This window comes from Chaetodon trifascialis, chromosome 4, assembly GCF_039877785.1.
Source record: "Chaetodon trifascialis isolate fChaTrf1 chromosome 4, fChaTrf1.hap1, whole genome shotgun sequence".
NCBI lineage: Eukaryota > Metazoa > Chordata > Actinopteri > Chaetodontiformes > Chaetodontidae > Chaetodon > Chaetodon trifascialis.
This window is the reverse complement of record NC_092059.1, coordinates 3,564,602-3,584,997: the sequence shown is the minus strand read 5'-3', so window position 1 is coordinate 3,584,997 and position 20,396 is coordinate 3,564,602. Positions and strand designations below refer to the sequence as shown.

At 44.3% G+C, this 20,396-nt stretch overlaps 1 protein-coding gene across 1 annotated transcript; it reads right to left on the bottom strand.

Moving 5' to 3' along the window:
• Positions 1-625: 625 nt before the first annotated feature.
• On the bottom strand, positions 626-20,204 carry LOC139330056 (unconventional myosin-VIIa). Its single transcript, XM_070960786.1, has 45 exons — positions 20,187-20,204; positions 19,968-20,069; positions 19,728-19,880; positions 19,046-19,230; positions 18,538-18,659; positions 18,308-18,450; positions 18,117-18,230; positions 17,828-17,981; positions 17,667-17,743; positions 17,473-17,592; positions 16,875-17,014; positions 16,536-16,746; positions 16,320-16,455; positions 16,068-16,237; positions 15,802-15,942; positions 15,536-15,694; positions 15,358-15,450; positions 14,946-15,040; positions 14,780-14,864; positions 14,488-14,694; positions 12,637-12,816; positions 12,352-12,594; positions 11,999-12,255; positions 11,782-11,908; positions 11,564-11,683; positions 11,184-11,357; positions 10,061-10,288; positions 9,801-9,968; positions 9,582-9,699; positions 7,627-7,753; positions 7,337-7,503; positions 7,057-7,238; positions 6,856-6,965; positions 6,590-6,744; positions 5,560-5,713; positions 4,639-4,794; positions 3,781-3,886; positions 3,562-3,675; positions 3,331-3,418; positions 3,082-3,191; positions 2,582-2,767; positions 1,257-1,373; positions 999-1,082; positions 791-910; positions 626-706 (listed from the first exon to the last, which is right to left on the bottom strand). The coding sequence occupies exons 1-45, from the start codon at positions 20,202-20,204 to the stop codon at positions 626-628; spliced, it is 6,297 nt and encodes a 2,098-aa protein (XP_070816887.1).
• Between the last annotated feature and the right edge of the window lie 192 nt (positions 20,205-20,396).

The window sequence follows — 20,396 nt, the reverse complement described above, 5'->3', positions numbered from 1 at the left end:
GCACACAGATAAAACAATTTCTATATGAACACAACAAAATTCAAAAGAAAATGACGTTGATTAAAAAGACGGAAACTGTAAATATGTAGTGCTATAAATACTGGCATTAATTCAAATGGGCTGCATCTATTTATATATTTGTTTTGCATTTATTAGGCTTGGGTGGTGTTCGGTGTTAGGAACAAGCATTTAAGGAAGTCACAAATGGTCATACACATTTCTATTTTGTTTTTTCATTTGTTGATCACGAACCACGTGCAACTCTATTGTCTCTCCATAAATTAAGGGCTCAAAAAGGTTTATACCAGCTAGAACATGAGTTGTTCCCGTAGGATTATGCTATTTGTATACAGGCCAAAGAAACACCAGCTTTAAATAAAAGGTGAGAAATCTACAACAATTTTCTCTTTTGCACTGAATCATTTTGTTTTTTTCACACAGAGCACAAATAAAGTTGATTAAACTGACAAAAGTTCTCGCTCCATATCTTTGTGTGTGTGTGTGTGTGTGTGTGTGTGTGTGTGTGTGTGTGTGTGTGTGTGTGTGTGTGTGTGTGTGTGTGTGAGCTGCATGTGGAGTATGCTGGCTTTGATCTGCAGCTTCGTCACACTCGCGTGGCTGAGGCTCAGCTGTTGAAGCGCTGCGCCCTCCTCTCTCTGAGGTACATGTTGACGTAGGAGGTTACCAGATCGTCCATCTTGTAACCCTTTTGAAAAGAAGACGCAGAGGTGAAGAGAGGGAATGGAAAGGACAAGCACTCCATCACTTAAAGATGGCGTGTAGATCTTACCAGGGAGGTTTCACACAGGAATTTGCTTCCTCTCACTAAGTTGCCGACAGTCATGTGAAAAAAGGTGCTTCCACTGCACCAGTTCGCGATGCGGTTGAAGGGGTGATTTGCCAAAACATCCTTTACAAGAGAAATGAATTAATGATGGTAAAACAGGAGCAGGATGTTAAAGAAAATACTGTTAACGCCGCTTCTTGTTTTTTTTCACCTTGGTTTTGGGGTGGATGATGGTCAGGCCTTGCTTGCCGATGGCTATTCGTACGATATCTGGGAAATTTGGTTCTGACGTTTGCTGAGAAGAAAGTCACAAAGACAAATGAGAAAACTTTTCTTCGCTGTAACATGGTGGCAGAGGGCGTGAGGGACTGAGAGCGAGAGCATCAGATAAACAAGCCACCCACTCAACCAAATGGACTATAGATAGCAAGATAACGCAGCACTTGTGCTGCATCGCTGCAGCTTTTACCTTCACTTCAAAGAAGGCGCAGCCGAACGTCGGCCAGCGGTAAACCGCCTTCAGAACGGCCACCTTGGCTTCTTCATCAGTCATGCCAGCTTGTTTGTTATACGAGGTGACAATACTCTGAAAAAAGATGCATATCACAGTATGATACAGCACTCTCGTTTCATAGAAGCATTTGCACTGCTTTTAATGAGGTTAATGATTCTCCAGCAGCCCCTCAGCCTGCAGGCAGTAATATCCAGAGAGCTGAGATCAGGAGCATAATGGTGAAGCTGTTCATATGGGCAGTCTGAAGGATAAAGACGGTTCAATTCTATGTTTTCCTTCATGTCAAAAAGCCCACGAAAAGACCAAAAGAAACAATAAACTGATGCAGCGAAGAAGAGACTGGGTGTGTGTGTTTTACTCCTCTGTGTCAAAGAGCTCGCATGTCGTCCAAAAACTCCTCAAACACATCAATGAGCCACACTGTCGCACTCAGTGACAAGTCTTTCTTTTTAATGAACGCGCCCCCTAAAGTTTGTTTTGACTCAGTCTCACATACATCATCCTGCAGCAGTCAATACTTGCCAACGCGCACACTGTGTATCAATGCGCAGCTAAATATAGTCCCCAGCAAACACACTATTTATTCTAGTTTTCATAAAGTTTGTTGAAACCTACAGCACCCAGCTGTTTTAGGAAATGACATAGCTTCATCTAAAAGTTGAACTGTATATTGTAGAACTGTTTTTAGCCATGCTAGCTGCGTGGCAATGTCAGTCTGTCCTGTCTGGTTAATATCTCAGCAACAGTTTGACATGAAACTGTGCATTTAAGGTCGCCGGAGGAAGAATTCTTACAACTTTGGTACCTCAACATATAGTGGATGGATAGCCATACAATCCATTACAGATATTCATATTCCCATCGGGAGTAACTGTAATAGCTGTATACCAGGAAAACCAGTGACATTCCCATCAGCCTCAGCTGTACTTTGTGTTTTGTAGTTTTAATGCTAATTAGCAAGTGTTAGCATGCTAAAATGCTCAATCAAGATGGTGATCTTGGTAAACAATAGCTGCGAAACATCAGCATGTTAACATTGTCTTTGTGTTAGCGTGCTGATGTTAGCATTTCACTCTGTGCAGCACTGATTCAAGAAGATTTTGAAGATTTAAGTCTTCATGAGGAATGAATGGGGTTGGAGTCGAGTGTCACAGACGGGATAAGGAAGTTGAAATCTGTTGAGTATTGTTGGTTTTGGCCTTTTCCTGAGATGTGCTGACAAAAAGAATAAAGTGCACCACCTCTTGAGATGAAGTCTGTGAAAAGAAAACCTCTCATACCTTCTTCCACTCATTTTCAGACATGGCCTTCAGCTGGTCGGCAGGCACCAGCTCCTTCAGCATCTTGGGAATCGTGACCAACTGGCTCTTGTCGTTGCTGATCTTTATTCTGAGGAGCAGGGCTGCAATGTTGACCATTTCCTCTTTGGTGCAAACATGATAGCCTCTCAGGTACTTAGGTAGCTCCTGGAAAATAGAAAGATATTTTATACATATAATCTGCTACTGCAGGAATGAAATTCCCACCAGATTTGGGCTCAAGTTTGACCTTTAAGCCAAGTTGCTGCTGACATCATCGATGAATACAAGACATGTTTTAACCTGTAACTGTCTCTCTGGTCATAATGAAACCAGAGGGAGCAGTTGGACCGAGAGCCACTATGTCATCTTTAGGTCAGGTCAGATATTTAAGGGAAATATTTGGCTTTCATATCGTGTGGCAAAACTAATCAGCCTGGAAAATTTGATGGTGGCTGAGCCGCGTCATTCAAATAATGTACCTGAGGGAAATGGAAGATAAGATCAGCCTCTGTGTCTCTGCCAGGGATCACATTGAACCACAGCTTCCTCATGAAGAACACAACGTAGGGCACGTTGGCTGGGCCAGGTGATAAAAACACACACACACACACACACACACACACACACACACACACACACACACACACACACACCAAAGAGGTTTTTATGGGTAAACACAAAGAACCATCAGAAGGCCGACTGGCACTCTAATCAGATAATGCTTCTACCTTCTTTGATGCTCTTGGCTGTCTTGGACCAGTCAGTGATTTGTCTCAGACTATCAAAGAAGTAGTCCGTGTCATTCAAACTGAGAACCTGAAAGAAACACAATCACAGACTTTCTTTGATAACAAGTAGAGCTGAAGTTCACGAAAGAAGGCTGAGAATCTATGAAATAACACGTTTGTAAAACCAGAGATCAAAACTTCACGTTCAAGGGAGAGAAATATCAAATGAACCTTGTTATGTGCTTTGACAAAAATGCTGAAGCCGTCTGCTGAAGCCAGGCGGAGCTTGTTGGCGATGTTCTGGATGAGATCCCTGATCTTGGTGCTTGTCGCGACCTCAAATATCTGAAGAGGGATGAGAGGAATCACTGGATCACTTGTAATACTGCACGAATATCTGAGCTGCCTTTTTGCTGTAACTTCAAACATGCAGGATGTGTGTGTTCGTACCTCCTCTGTGTCATTGGGGAAGACGATTTTGTGGAAAATCTGTGTGCTGTTCAGCTGGATGGCGTCTACCTCAACCTGGTGTGGTGGGAGCTTCCTGGGCTCCATCCTACACAAGGACCGCAAAGGCTTAGTCACGTGTTTTTTTTATACCTTATCGTGCTGACACGAAGCCACAGATTCAGCACAGATACACTAACAGCACACACTCTGTCACTAAAGAGGTAAACATGCAACACCATGCACCAACTGTGCGAATCGGACATGTGTCTGTTAGAGCCTGTGTCATTGTGTTAGTTATACTGAATGTAAAGCAGGTATATTTATAGAGTAGGTCATGCAAATGCAGACTGTGGTCAAGTCAGTGTGAAAGTGATGCAACACATGTTTGACGAATTCAGTCTGAGCATCCCTGCAAGCGAGTTCTGCCTCAAAGAGCACAGTCTGCTGCGTCGTTGTGGTCGCGTTGTGCTTTCTACAACCTCGACTCTATAAATTGTGATGCGTAAAACATAAATAAAACAGTATGTGATAATTTGCTAATCCTTTACATCCTGACATATACTCAAGTGAAGACAGCACAAACACAACATATTTAACGTTTGAGCTCAGCAGCTTCATTGGTCTTTGGGAATATCTGCTTATTGTGAATCTGATGCAGCAACACGTTTCACAGACTGAAAGATGTGAACGCTCCAGAAACACCTGTGTGGATCATTCCACAGGTAAAAAGGCTCATTGGTAACAGGAGAGAGTATCATGAATCAGTATGAAAGGGGCATCTTTGAAAGGCTCAGCCTTGAAACAGGGGAAACACGGTGCCGTCTGCTGGTGACGTGTTAAACGGCATGTTGGGCTAACCTCAGCGAGTTTTGCAGCCGCTGCAGACAGTCGTCGGCGAGCGGCTCTCTGCGGCGCGACTCCAGGAATCGCTGAGCATGCCTCAGAAGAGGCTGGCCGGGAGGAAACAGGCCACAGCAGAGCCACAGCAGCTGCCAGCCCTGCTCCATGCTGAGCCTGGGTGACAGGGCAACAGACAAAGACACCACAAAGCATATGATGCAACACAGTCTTGGCTTGTATTCACATCCATTCTTGTACACTATAACATGAAGGGTGATTACATTTCAGTTCCACTTGAGAGAAATGTCAAATCTCTCGCTCTGCTTCTACTTCCTGGTGTCTAAATAAAGAAAAATACATGATGGAATAAAAGTTCTAGCTTCTTCAATTCACTCGACAGGCTTTGATTTGGCTAAGTCTACTGCTTTTATCAGAAATTCAATTATCACATATTTTCTTGATTAATCCATTGACCATTGGACTATAAAATGTGATGAAGTACTAAAAAACAATCCTACTTTTCCTGATAAAAACATTTTGTCTTGTCTGGCCCACAGTCCAAAACCTAAAGATATTCAGAATAATATAGATAATAATAGAAAACAGGGAAAAGCACAAAATCTTCTGATTGGAGAAGCTGGAACTAAACAATTCTCTTTTTTAAGACAAAATTCCAGTAAAAACTGTGACAATGTATCGTTACAGTGACAGAATGGGCCCACTGAGCAACTTATTATCATTCCAAAAGATTCTAAATGTAAATATTACAAAGCAGAGGTGAAACGTGAGCTATCCTAATCTGATATCACGAGTAACAGCAACGACTGGCAAACACTAATCTGCTCTATCCAACTGAGTTTATCACACAGATTTGAAACCTTCCTTTTCCTGAAACAAGCCCAGAAACAGTTTGAACTCTGAGAAGCTGAGGCAGCGTACCGGTTGTTGTTGCTGGTCATCTGCTTCATGATCTGGCAATAGACCTCGTCCCTGAGAGCCTTATCCTCAGTGGCGGGGCCGAAGATCTGGTCGGTGAGCTCCAGAGGACTCTGCATCTGCTTGGTGGGGTAATCTCCCATATATTTCAAGATCGGTATGCAACAGTCGAGGAGAAATACTCAAACTCTGAAACTGCAGACATGCCTCAGCATCATACTGAAACCTTTTTATTCTTCTGTAAAAGACTAGTGGAACTAGCTGGCGATGGCTTCAGATGAAACTGCCTGTCGAGCCAGATGGACCAGCCACTGTCAGGCCTGGAGCCTGCTCTTTGGTTGGGTAGAGGTTGGATTCAAGCACAGTTTAAAGTTATGTCAGACTCAGAAACTGCTGTTACCTGTGAGTTTAGTAGATTTATGACTGCCTGATACCTACGGCAGGGCCTCCATCCATCCATTGTCTATTCTCAACTATCCCTTTCAGGGTTGCGGGGGGCTGGAGCCTATCCCAGCTGTCATTGGGTGGAAGGCGGGGTACACCCTGAACCGGTCGCCAGTCAATCGCAGGGCAACATACAAAGACAGACAACCATTCACGCTCACACTCACACCTAAGGACAATTTAGAGTCACCAATTAACCTAATGAGCATGTATTTGGTCTGTGGGAGGAAACCGGAGTGCCCGGAGAGAAACCACGCATACACAGGAGCCCCCGCCTGACCCGGGGATCAAACCGGCGACCTTCCTGCTGTGAGGCACGCGCACTACCTGCTGCACCGCCGTGACGCCCACTGTAGGGCCTATTGACAGGTAAAAAACATCACCCAGCTTCCACAGGAATGCTCACCCAACCTCTGGCACATTGCACCATGTGCATTGATAAATATTTGCTCCAGCCAATAGAAAACAGAACCCCTGAAGTAGCTAAATATTAAATTCACAGGCTTAAGTCGTGTGTCAGAAGGTGCATTGCTACAAAACACAGGAAGAACTGGTGCTTTCTGATATAACTGTGGTGTGTGGAGGATATCAATGAAGGCCAAACAGGCTTTGTGGCTGAGCTCAGGGTTGCCCATCAGTTTCTTGAGGAGGGGCTGTCTGATTGGCTCTCTGGAGCTGACCCACAGCCTCTCAGGAGCAGCATTCCTGGAAATCACCTGACGGTTCACATCTTTTGTGGGCTGCCTGTAGGACCAGAGGAACAGGATGGGGACCCCCGCTGTCAGTACTGTTCCAGTGAGCGTTCTCCGGCTGATCTAAAAAGATTTCATTCAGATGGAGGACGTTTCTGATTACCTGAAGTACTCCAGGGAGAACTCCTTCAGAGTGGCGGGAGCTACTCTCTCCATCGTTCCTGTGTCTTTTATGATGTTCTTCCTCTGGTTAGGAGACAAGTTGAGGAGGGTCTGAAATAAAGAAAAACGCACTACATTTAATACTCTGCACATTCAGGGCCTGATAACTGGCCTGAGAATGAAGTCTCTGACGTCTGCGTACCATGAGCTCGCTGGTGGGCTTGCTGAGCGTTGGCAGGATTAAGATGGCATCAATGGGGACGGCTCCCGTTTGTTTTGTCCGCTCGTTTTGGCCCTTTATCCAGCCACGCTGCTCAGAAAACTCCTGATCGTTGATTATGATAATGAGCTCTCCTTTCTTGAAGCTCAGGAATGTGGAGTCATCTGTAGAGGGACCGAGGACAACTGAGACACTTTGCACCATCAGAAAAGAGTCTACAAGAGATCGTTCAGCTTGACAATATAAGAGAGACAACTCTGACCTCGTCTGTCGGCTTCCTTCAGCGTCACAGCGTACTGAGATCTCTCTGTGAGTCCACTGAGGAACATGGTAACCAGCTCTGCCATGTCCTCAGCTGTGCCTCCACCCAGAGTGAAGTCTCCTTTCAGCGTCAGCAGGGTCACCGCCTGGCCAGACATTTTACCCTGCCTGCGTGTGCATCAAAGCAGAATTACAACACAAGCAGCACCACTCTGTCTCAGCAAACTGGACTCTTCCTCACTGTAAACTGGCACACCGCACTCCCTCCTCCTCCTCTGATTCTGTCTCTACCTTTCGGTGTTGACTCCGGTGACCTCAGGGAAGGAGAGCTCCAGCAGCCTCTTCTCTCTCTCATCCAGGAAGGTGATACCAGTCCAGTTTACGGCCACAATGAACTTGCTCTTTGGTAGTGGAGGACCTAAAATAACCCATGGAAGGAACAAGCCCGATGTGAGACAGGAAGGGAATTATGAGATCGTTTGCTGTCCAGCAGGTGAGTGTTTTTCGCACTTTGTATGTGAATCATTTCAGCCACCAAAGGATGAACGAACTCAGTGGGATTGTTATTATGTCTGGCAAGACTGTGGGTCAACAACAGCACTGCATGATGCCGCTTTGTGAGTCCTGAGTGGTGGGAAAGGGCGGGCAATCCTCGGTGACCTGTCAGACCCTGACTATGATGAATTTGGGTTTTTACCATCAGGATGGAGGTACAGGAAGCCGCCTTTGAGGACTTCCTGTACCAGGGATCCTTCATACCTTCTATTAGAACTCTGTTAACCAAATGCTGGTGATATGTGGCGCATGCACTTGCACTGTGCTGAATTCTTGATTAATACTGATGTTCTTGTGGAGCACTTTGCTGTTCAATGTCTTAAATTCAGTGTCTCTTCTATTGTGGTCTGACAGTGGCCACAGACATAGAGACATTAAATTAACTAAAACACATCAACACTCAGATAAGAGGCGTTTTCTTGACGTGCCAAACACCAAAGTGACGTCCAAATATCATGTTTAGTTCAACCAAGGACCCAAAGATCATTCAGATATTCAACTTACAAAGACACAAAACACAAAAAAGTAGCAAATCCTCACACTGGTGTAGCGAGACACGAGGAGAGTTTGACATTTGTGTTAATAAATAACCAACAGTGACGGTCGTGGCCTCGGGGAAAACAACATACTGTCTTTCACTGGAGTGAAGCATAACGAGCGACAAACTGTTCACTGGGAGACTGCGTGAGATGTGTTATATTGAGGAATTATGCCGTGGAAGTCTATAATAATAATTCTTTCATCTTACTAGCATGTTGTCTATTATGCATTCACACACAGTAGCAAAAGAAATCCGACTGCACAGCCGATCGGTTTCTGAAAATAGCCGCTGTGTCAGTGAGGCACAGCTCGTCCTTACTGCAGATTAGCTGTTCACAAGCTAAACAGCAGTGAATCTGAAATGTTGTTCCCGGCCCACTTATTCACTCCTAATCAACTACTTTGCTCCAGTCTTCACCCCAGTGATGTCGTGGATCTATAAATAGCTTTGTATATTCCAGTCTGACACAGATACAAAAAGCAGCAGCGGCTAACGGCTCAAAGGAGGCTGGTGAAGAAACAGCTTCACTGTTCGTGTTTGTCTGCCGATTCCAGAGGAGAGTGTGCAAATGTTTGGGTTATACATGTTTAACATTCCGCCGTGATAAAAGAAAAGAAATACAAATCAATGAAACCTCTGAGGAATTTCTTCTCACTCATCCTGAATTGGTTTTTAAATTTGTCATCAATCACAAAAAGAAACATTTCTGTGCTGTTTCTGCAAACTTTTGATTTCAATATTTGAGGAGGAAAAACACCCCTCAGATGTTTAGATGCTACATTTGGATGCATGTATGTTCTTACTGATAAAGTGAATTTAAAATCTAGAAAACATGGAACTCATTCTACAACACACTCTCAATCTGAACTCATCAGTTCCTGTCGAGGCACAAATAGTTTGTCCATCAATCCTGTCAGACCAAGAAACTGCTGCTTTATTTCTAATAATGGAGTTCATGATGCCTTCAGTCATTTTATCTTTATTATTTCTTTAAAATATTTCTAATTCTGGTCTTTTCCAGTCACCCGTGAGTGTCAGCAGCCTTGTATATCATCAGTGCTGAACGCACCTAAATCAATGCAACTATCATGATTTATCAAACTGTAAATGACTTAAAGACATCAACACAGAGAAGCTAACAGACGCCTACCTGACACCTTGACAACCTCAAAGAACCTGGAGAAGAACATGGGCCACTTCTCTCGGGCGTAGTCGACCATCTCTGCCTTCACTGACTCGGCCGTTGGCTTTGAACTCAAATAAGGACCCTGGAGTGGTTTAAGAAAAACAGACACAAACATCAGATGCGCTCAAAGCCGTCCGTCCAGTCCTCTTCATGCTGCACCTCCTGACATGTGCTGTGACTGACCTGAGCGTGAGCAGTGCTGACCATCTGCACCCATCTGGCCTCTGCCTTGGCGTCCAGCAGAGAGCTCCTGATGCAGTCCTGAACAGCTTCCTTCACGTGTTCCCGGCTGCCGTCTGAGCCATGCTGGATGTATAAATGTTTTGCAGCAAGCTGAGCAACATCGTCCTCCTGTGAAAGTGAAACATGGAAAGAAAAAGTCATATTTATATGTGTGAGAGTACGACAGAAACTTTAAGACAATCATGCAAACGTAAGCCCACCTTTTCACTCTGGTACTCTCCAAACTTCAGACCGTGGATGATCTGCTTGTAGATGAGGTCTGTGCTGACCTCGTCCTCTTCGCAGTCGTGCCAGGGGGTGAAGATCTCTTTACGGAAGAAGAGACGCCACGGAGCGTGCTGTTCCTGCCCCCCTCTCCTCTTCACTTCCTGCTCACACTGGCAGATGGCGTCCATCACATGTTCCCGACCGCTGCCCAGAGCCCACACCTACAGGACAGGTCAGGTTTGAAGTCATGCAGATTTTTCAACATGTGTTTGTTGTGAAGTGATGAATTTTTTCTGACTGACCAAGGACAGCCAATATAATGCAAATTTTGACCCCACAAATAGTATGTTTAAACACACTGTGTGTAATTTCTACCACTAGGGGTCTCTGAACCAAAATGAAAACAAAGGACATGGTTAAAGACATTGTGAAGTAGCGTGGGATCATGGGAGTTGTTGTCTTCTTTGTTAACAGCCATTGCTGATGAAAATCTATGTGACATGATTCAGACGAGGTCACACATTAAAGTTTTATTCACGTTGTGTCACTTTCGCTGACTTCCTCCCTCTCTCTCTGAAGTATCTGGTGTTTCCTGTGCTTCCACTGACTGTCACCTAAAAACCTGTCGCCTTGAATAATTATAGTAATGTAATTACACAACTCAACAGAAACAAAAAGACAACACCTGTCTGCTAAATGTCAGCACTTATTTCTGAAATGGAAACAAGTAGAAAGCCCTTAAACAGTCCCTAAGCAGACAAAAGCTTTGAGTCTTTTGGAGCAAAAGCTCTGAAATGTCATTTTCTGTGAAATGACGGCGTTGGAAGATTTAAATAACAATCTTCTTAGAAATCTGCACATATCTGCAGTGCCTTTTTAAAGTTCTTAGCTCTGTACTGAGCTTTGCTGTAGGTCTGTAGATCAAAAACATCTTCACTTTAAGACTTTTCAAAATGTGAAAATGGATTTTCACAGCATGCAGAATGTTTCATTGTGGGGTGTTTTTCAGCTTTTCCCTCTCAAAGGCAGAAAGACTTTGACTGTTACAAAGAAAATATGAGGAATACATAAGAGAAATGTGTGACAGCAGATCTTCTCATCACCTGCACACCGTACCTTTTCATACAAGGCGACGTAGATGGAAAAGCCAAAGGTGTCTTTGAGTTTGACTTTGGTAGAGAGGAGATAGCAGATCTCTTTGGCGGTAGATGCTGAGTCAATAGGCAGGTTAATGGAGCGTTCATCCGTCAGCGTCACCGACACGATTATGGGCTTCCTTGTCTTGGTTGCCTGTTACAGTCCAGAAAAAATGAGCATGTTGATTAAATAGTAACGAGATCTGCTGTCATGTGAGTTCATGAGTGTCAATCAAATTACAAAAAGATTGAGCTATACAAGTTTAATCTGTCCATGCTTTGACCGTGAACCAAAGCACATCAATCACTCAGGAATCCCTTTCAAATATCTGCAGGAGCGCCTCGCGTCAGCCTCAGCACCTGCAGCTCCAGCCAGGCCGGCGGCTCCCCTCGCACGCCGTTCATTCTTGTGCGTCGCAGCCTTTCAGCGCAGTAGGAAGCGAAGCCACCTGGAGCGAAACGGATGAAACTCTGCAGGTACTGCCGGGACGAGAGATGAAAAGAAATGAGAATAAATGTCACAGCAGGCGGCACACTGTGTATAAGACTGGAGAAGCCAATACGCCTGTTGTAGTTACCTTTAAAAAGCGCTCGCTGGGAGAGAAAATGCCCAGACAGAGGGACAACAGGATCCAACCACGGAAGTAGCTGTTGCGGTTGCTGTTGTCCTGAAGCTGCTTGCAGATCTGACAGTAAATCTCATCCCTGGACAGACAACAGACAAACGCTGGATGAGAAGAGATTAAAAAAAAAGGTAATTAGATGTGTGTGATGTTTAAATCAAGCACCTGTTACCTGAGATCACGTCTGACGATGCCGTATCCCACAATGATGTGCAGTTTTTCCAGAGACGTCAGCGGTCGGTCCAAGGTGGCTCCTTCTGGGTCACTGTCCTCCCTCAGAGTCTGCAGGGACCTGGTGTCCCCTCTGGACACCAGGTCCTGCGGCAGAAGGCGTCCCCCCATGTAGTTTCCCCTGACCTGGACCTCCTTTTTTGGCTCAGGTAGGTCTCCCATGAACCTCAGGATGACCCACCACACTGTCAGCGAGGCCTGATGATGACATGACAGAAATTAATGAAATAAACCAAGTTAGTCCTCATATAAGAGAAACTGATGTGATGAATTAAAGCGGTCTGAGAGGAGCACCAGCACATCGCCTCCATCTTCATGGTAAAGAAGGGGCTGTCGAAGCCTCTGGCGGATGTGGGTGGGGGAGGCTGCACCCTGGAAGTACATGGAGGCAAATTTGGAGAAGGAGTACTCATCCAGGTCATCGTAGTCTTCTGAAAGATCGTCCTCCATGGGGAGTTCATCAATGTCTATCTCCTCGAAATCCATCCTTCTCCCCTCAAAGCCCTGAAAACAGACACAGACTTGTGGGGACTGATTCTAAAAGCATTACAAAATGTGCACAACTTTTGGTTACCGCACCTCCTGGCCTCCAACAATAACGGGGAGGAAGCCGAAGATGCTGTCCACCATCTCCTGGTCTGTGATGAAATCGGACGTATCTTTGCTGTCCATGTCTTTCCTCAGCGCTTCTTCCAAGAGTCTTTGTCTCTCCAAAATGGCCAGCCGTTCTTTTTCTCTCTCTTTAGCTGTCAGGTACATCTGAAAGAACACCGCATAAAAGAAGATCAAGAAGAGCTGAACCAAATGTATTTTACTACTGAATGAAGCATGCAACACAAATAGCAAATCTGTATAAATTTGTCATGATACAGCAGTGACTTTGGGGGAACAATGATAGAACAAACAATCAGTTTTCAGCTGCTGGTTACAGAGCGGTACATTAAAGCAGTTTGGGGTTCAGTGCCTTGGCAAGGGGACATCCTTAGCCACAGTGATTTGACTTCTAACCATGGGAATACACGGAAAGATTGTGGAGGAGCTCAAATAATATGAAATAAGGAGGAAAATAACTTAACACAGTACACACCTCCTTCCAACATGAGATTATACTATTAAAACTAGTTAGCAAGCTCTCGTCCATTGTAGCTGGGATAGGCTCCAGCCCCCCTGCAACCCCGAAAGGGATAGGCGGTATAGATAATGGATGGATGGATGGATGGATAGTTAGCAAGCTAGCAGAGAAGTCAAAAATGTTAGCTAAGGGTAATAGTAGTAGTTGAACAGTTGAAACAATATGTTGAAATGAATGCATAAACTGGCGAAATCGTTAGCTAAAGGTAACTAATAGCTATGCAATTGAAATAAGACGTTGCAATGAATAGATAAATAAGTGAGAGCGTTAGCTAAATGTAGCTAATAGATAACCAGTTGAAATAATGAGGTGAAATAAATGGATAAACAGCTAAAATAGTTAGATAAAAGTAAGAAGGAATGGGAAAGTGACGTCATCATCGGCAAATTGGCCTTTTTGGACGACACCAGCTATCACCTGTACGACATTGCTACTCATCTACCTAAGTAAGTAAAACAGAAAACTCTGTTAAACTTCAGTTTCAACATGGTCTGCAAACACTGTTATTGGTGTTTTATTAGCTGTAACACCTAATCGCACAACTAACAAAAACAAAATTAGATCATACTAAGATGTGAGGGGCCTGAGAACAAGGGGAAGAGCACCACCTGCTGGCTGTTTACTGTAGACGTCCAAAAAACTACTGAACTGACACAAAAACACAATATTCATTGAAAAAGGTTAAAAACACAAACTCTTGCTGAATACAGTCAGATAGTAAACAAAGGATAGTTTACATAGTTTTAATTTTCCTAGATAGATAGGTAGATTCGTTATGCTTGATTAGCTGACTAGCCAATGGTTAGCTAAAAGTTAAAAAAAAATTAATAGTTGGCATAAGTTATGCATAAACAATCAAAATAAAGAATTAAAAGTACCAGACAAATGGTTGAAAAAGCTAAAGGTTGAAAAAGAGTTGAAATAGTTATCTAAAAGTAATACATAAAGCAGTTGGCTAAAAGTAATGCATAAACAGCTGAAATAGTTAAAGTTAGCTTAAGTAATGGGTAAAAGGTTGAAATAACGAAAGGTGATGGAGTTGACATAGTTAGCTAAAGGACATACACATCTAAAACAGTTGGCTAGAAGTGATGCAAAAGTTGTGATAATTATCGAATGGATATACAGTTCAAGTAGCTAAAAGTAATGAACACTTAGAACATGATGGGTGGTGCCAGTGAGGGGGTAACTGCTCCAGGATGTGCTGGTACTAAAGACAATAAATGGCCGGGACTTTAACCTTCTTTTACAATCGTCATGCAGAAAGGGTTTTCACGAGTCATTTAGGTTGAACTCACGTTTCTTCTCATCTTTCTGGCCAGCAGACCCCTGGTCTGTGCCTGCAGGAGGATCACAGCGTTTCTCTTGCGCCTCCATTCCTTCCTGGCCAGGTATCCTCTGACTTGGGTCTGCAGCACGATGGCTGCTGCTCGATTCTTCCTATACTGGCAAGTAAGTTGGCGAGAACGAACCTGTGCCTGCAGCCTGGCGAAGCCATGCTGGACCTAGAATTACAACATAATTGAAGGGGTTTATTGCAAGTGAGGCTTGCAAATTTCACTTTCATAAATACTGAAAAACATAACTCACCACTTTGTACAGCTTTCTGCCTTTGTGTCCCCTCCAGTATTTCTGAATAACAAGAACTCCAGCCTTTTTCTTCAGGAATTGTTTCCTTTAAAGGGAATGAATCATACAGATATGAAGTCACATGAGCAAAACAATAATAATAATTTCTCATCTTTTTGTCCCATACCTGTACTTGTAGCATCTAATGACTTTCTGGATCATAAGTGCTTTCGCATTTAGTTCTTTCATTCGCTCCACTTCAAGCATGCTGTCATGGTAGTCCTGAGAGAAAACAAGAGCAAGGGTGTGAATATTTTTGAACATCAAAATTATAAACAACTGAATACCTAATTGGGAAAACTGGCCAATTAACCAAATGATGTGGTTTCAAGAGACACTGCAGCTATATTTCAGCTTATTTGCACAGCTTGACTTGGCTAACTTTATTTGCCTTCTTGAAATTGAAACCACACAAATTCTGATGATTTTCAGAATAAATTATTTCAACGGTACAAATTCACCCGTAACATTCGGTATTGCACGCTTCCACACATATCCATCACTAACATCAGGCTGTACATTAAAATGTAAGGCGGCACCTTGAGGAATATCTTTGTCTTGCCAAACTTCCAGTCGCCTTCTCCAGCAAGCACAGCTTGACAAATGCTTTCACAGCATTTCACTTCACTTTCCTGTTTGGGCAAAATAACCATCATACAAACACATCAAGAGAAGATCATCATGATCAGAATGATCACGTTAAAACCTCCAACTTACTGTTTTGGGATCACAGAGGTAAGCTTTCAGAAGGACGCGGTAGCGACCGAGAAACTCGTTGAATGTGTAGCGTACAGGATATCCAGCTTTCCGGATCCTGATGGTCTCCATCATACCGGAGTAACGGAGCTGACGCATGCACAGCTCTCTGTCAAACAGCTGACACACAGAGGGACGCAATCTGATTCACTTACACCAAATTGTTTCATTCACTTTTGGTACAGTTTTATTTTGGTTGTGTGAGTGCAGCCTCTCTGTCTCCTCACCAAGGGCTTCTTGAAGTCGTTGGGTTTAATGCAGCGTATGAAATAGGGCTGACACGCAGACAGTGTTTTCATCAGGGAATCTAGAGACTGGCGGAACTGGCCGCTCAGAGTTGGAATACGCTTCTGGCCATCAGACCCTTTCTGTCAGGTACAAACAAAAGTCACACAGTGTGAGTAGTTACGTACGTACAATAATGATATCTTTATTATCAAAATGATTTCAGCTGTGTCTAATGAAGCTATCTGAAGCTACAGCCTGCTCTGACCCGGAGGCTGCTGGAGGCCGAGTTGATGACCATCCTGGGGTTGGTCCCGCTTTTGATGTTACCGGAGGTCAGCTCTTTATGAAACACCTGTCTGAGGAGTTTATTCTTGGAGGTCTCCACCAGCAGAATCAGATCTAAGCTGAGGGTGTCACGGTTTTTCGCAAGGAAACCTCAAAACAAGAGAGACACAATAAGAATATCACAGAGGACTTGCTCAGAGAGGGTTTGTTGCTTGTAGACCTTCAAAAGTACCTTTTGAGTCGTAGTGGACCACTCCAGCAAAATGTTGGATTCCAAACTGTGTGTCATGGTCGTTCTTGGGGGGGATGTAGATGCCACCTTTCCCGTGGACCTGATTCATTTTTTGGAGCATGGTGATATCTGTGCCCTGAGTATGAACAAAAGAAGAGTTAAAACCGCTTTGCTTTGAGAAAGTGGAGTTTCATGAGGCACAAGGAGGACGCAGACCTTGGGGAAGTTGCTCTCCTCGTCAATAAGCGACAGCATGTTCAGAGATTTGTTCGCCAATATGTCCAGGGTGTGTTGGTTGTCTTGGTATTCAATGTGCTTCCAAACAATGTTTTCACGGGTGTACTCATCCTGCTCCAGCTTGAAAACATGCTTGACGAAGAACTGCTGCAACTGCTCATTGGCAAAGTTGATGCACAGCTGCTCAAAGCTGCAGCAGTTCAGAAATCCAGCAGCACAAGAGGAAAGACAAGATGGATTTCAGTCAACTCAACAACGTGTTCTTTGTCTAACAGCAGCAGCAATAATCCACCAATGTCACGAGAGCTGAACACCTACCTGTTATTGTCAAAGTTCTCAAAGCCAAAGATGTCAAGCAAACCTATTGACCGTGTGACCTTCCCAGAATCCTTAGGCTTCTTGTAAATGGCAGTGTTGATTTTGTCCACAACCCAAAGGAAGAGTCGTCCATAAATGGCCTGGAGATAATACAGAGAACAGCTTATTAAGTTTACACAGCAGAGCAAAACAACACAAAAGATCCAAATGTCATAACTTTAGACCAAGCTATGATAAATGACTCCATTGTTAACAGTCTAAGTCTGTTCCATCCAAAAAGGGTCTGCAACCTTGAGGTAAATAAAGGGTGTGTAAATAATGGCGCTAAGAAGACAAATCCTGCAGAGATCTAGTATTGTGGTGCCTTTGTGGACATGAAATATGTGCAGCTCAACCAAATAAACGTATTTCTTTGTCTGTTTCATTTGAAAGAATTTCAAGACTTCTCATTCTGAGATGTCCTCAGACAGCCAGAGACCATCAGGTTTCATTTTTTGCCTCATTGGTGGTAAAGAATAAGGAAGGCTCTCCATCAATCCTCACAGGGCTCGTTTAGTGTGTTAAAATGAGCTGCATTTATGTCTGATCTGCGTTTTACCTTGACAAAGGCGTCCCTGCCGTCCACCGCCTGAGCAGAGGCCAGAGCTTTGGTCACTGTCTCTCCGGCAGTCACGAAGCAGCGCTGAGTCAGACTCTTCTCCAGCTCGTTGGGAGTCACCTGAGGTGATGCAGCAAACACAGTCAGACAAGATCACCTGAGCTCCTTGTAAAGTGTTAAAAAACTACACTTACCTCCAAAAGCTGGCCGGCCATGTTGAAATGGGACGATGTGATGATCTCACTGGCCTCGAGGTTACCTACAATGGTGCCTGAAAAAAGAAAGACATGCCAAATGGCTCAGAAGATTCAATCATTTTGTGCATTTGAGAATAGAATCAGTGCATGCGTCTTACTTTCAAAGTCCACATTGCCCAGGTGAAGGATGGCAGCCAGGAGTTTAGAGATCTCCCAGGAGTCGTTCTCTGTGAACATGAGGACCTTCAGGGCTGAACGGAAGTGGGCGTATTCCTTCACATCATCACGTCCTTCACATCTGTTGCACCCACCCTGGTGAGATGACCACATGGTTTAAAACTCAATGCTCTTGTGTGGATATCTGTGATTCACACAGCAGGCTTTTATCTTCAAAATCCTTAAAAGAAGACAACATTTCATTCAACTTTAACAAAATGATTTCAGTACCATGGTCAGATACTTGTACTCAGCAGTGTTCCCAAGCGAAAGAATCTTCTTCTGCTCAGCTGTCATGCCCATCAGCATGTAGTAGAAGATGTGGTAGTTTCTTTCCTCGTGTGCCTGCACATGAAAGCACGTGTTCGTCACCACATTTACCACGTCACGACTCCAAATATTCAGCCAACCCCTCTTCCCACCTGTCGGCAAACTCGGGACTTCTCCAGCAGGTATTGCTCAATGCGAGCCCCTTCGATGGCTCCACTCTTGGTGAACCTGATGTCAATGTACTTCCCAAAACGACTGGAGTTATCATTTCGAACTGTTTTGGCATTACCAAAGGCTGAGAAGAAAAGGTGTATTTTACAAAGCAGAACAAGTGAAAAGGGGAATTCTGCAGATTCGTTTAACTTTATGTTTTTGCTCATACCCTCCAAGATGGGGGTCGCTTCAAGAATCTGCTGCTCGATCCAGGAGTGCTGGCCGCTCACTGCAGCCAGGAACTGCAGCATGAGCTTGGTGCTCTCAGTTTTCCCAGCTCCAGACTCTCCACTGATGGGGAAAATAAAGAAGTAAGCATGCAGAGAACAAATAATGTCTTTAAGCAGCACAAAATAATAAATTTTCCTGCATTATTAAATTTGCTCCTGCGTTGTAAAGGTTCTAAATCATTGGTAGTCTGGTTTCAGTCCTGGGCATAGTACCATCTGAGCTGTGTTTTTGGCTAGAAATGGCATTGTGATTATTGATCTAAGGGCTTTCATATGGCGGATCAAAATGTGTAATTACAGGCCAGACAGACGTTGGTTTTGACAACACGACCCTTGGCTGGTTCAGAAATTACTTAACAGATCTCAATGTGGCTGCTGATCTGCAACCTAAACTTCTCCACGTTAACAACTAACACAGGGGTCCCCCGGCCTCAGACAAAAGCAGACCTGATGACACAGCACTGCTTTGCTCGGTTGCGGCGCATGTTGAAGAAGCAGTTGTCTGCGATGGCGAAGACGTGCGGCGGCATTTCACCCAGTCGTCGATCTGTGTACATGTGCACGTGCTCAGTGGTGTAGATGGGCAGCAGCTGGTAAGGGTTGACCGCAACCAGAATGGAGCCTGTGTATGTCTTCAGATAGAGAGACACGATAACCATCAGCACATGTGACAAATGTGTGTGTGTGTGTGTGTGTGTGTGTACATAAACAAGTTATTATGGTTCATAATAGCACGTTCAGCCAGTGACCCCAGTGACCCCCTGTTTGGTCACGGCTACAGTGTGTGAGATCGCTGCTTTGAAAAATTTCATGGGAGGATTAAAGCTTTGCTAAGTGCTGTGATTCATAATATTAAAAGTCAGAGATAAGGGGATACTTTGCTCCCAGCAGTTAGCAGTGGTATTTATGTGCAGCAAAAAGGCCTGATTCACTACTGAACAAACACTGCTGAGCTTTGATGACAGAAAACACTGAGATGTTCTCTTTCAACAGGGGCTCATTTGTCTCCGTGGACACAAACAGCACTGTGATAAACTACAGGGCAAAGTCTGAGATAGAGAGCCCTTCACGGCGAGGGGAGACACGGACAGCAAGTTATGGACCTCATAAAATGACATGGTTCACCTACATAGATGACGCCTTCTTTGTGTCGCACCAGGAGGTTCCTGAGGAGTCCTGCCTCATGGAGGTCCCCGAGTCTTATCATGTCATCCACACCCTTCACAGAGGTGGGGTGCATGGGCCGGATGGTGGCCTTCGCCTTCTTGTCGATCTTGTGCTCCTGTCATGTTTGTCACAAAAGAGTCAGCATTACGCAGAAGGTGTACGCTCATTTTCCTGAACCTGAAGCGAAAGTGGAGGTTTGTACCTTTCCTTCATCGTCGATGAGCTGAAGCTGTCCGGTGTCAGTCACCTTGACCTCCGCCCCGATCGGCACCCCTCCACCGGAGTCCACCCACACAAAATCCCCCTACAGTGCAGGGAAACCAGGAGTTGTCATATGCCAAAATGCTAAGCCAAACAGTTCTTGAGATGACGATCTGAACATCAGGAAGTCAGCGTGTACATCACAGACACGCGATCTTACCTTACTTAAATGCAGCATAGCAGAAACATGGATTGAGCCTGTAGAGGAAATGGAAACAGCAGTTCTTATTAACAAATAGCTGCTGCCAAATTAGCATTAGTCAGTCAGGTCTACTCAGTCCACCTCAGTAGGTTTTAACAATGTGGACCATGCCCCAATATTTATAGCAGCGTGCTGGACTGTAGATAAGCCATCTTGATGGGAAAATAT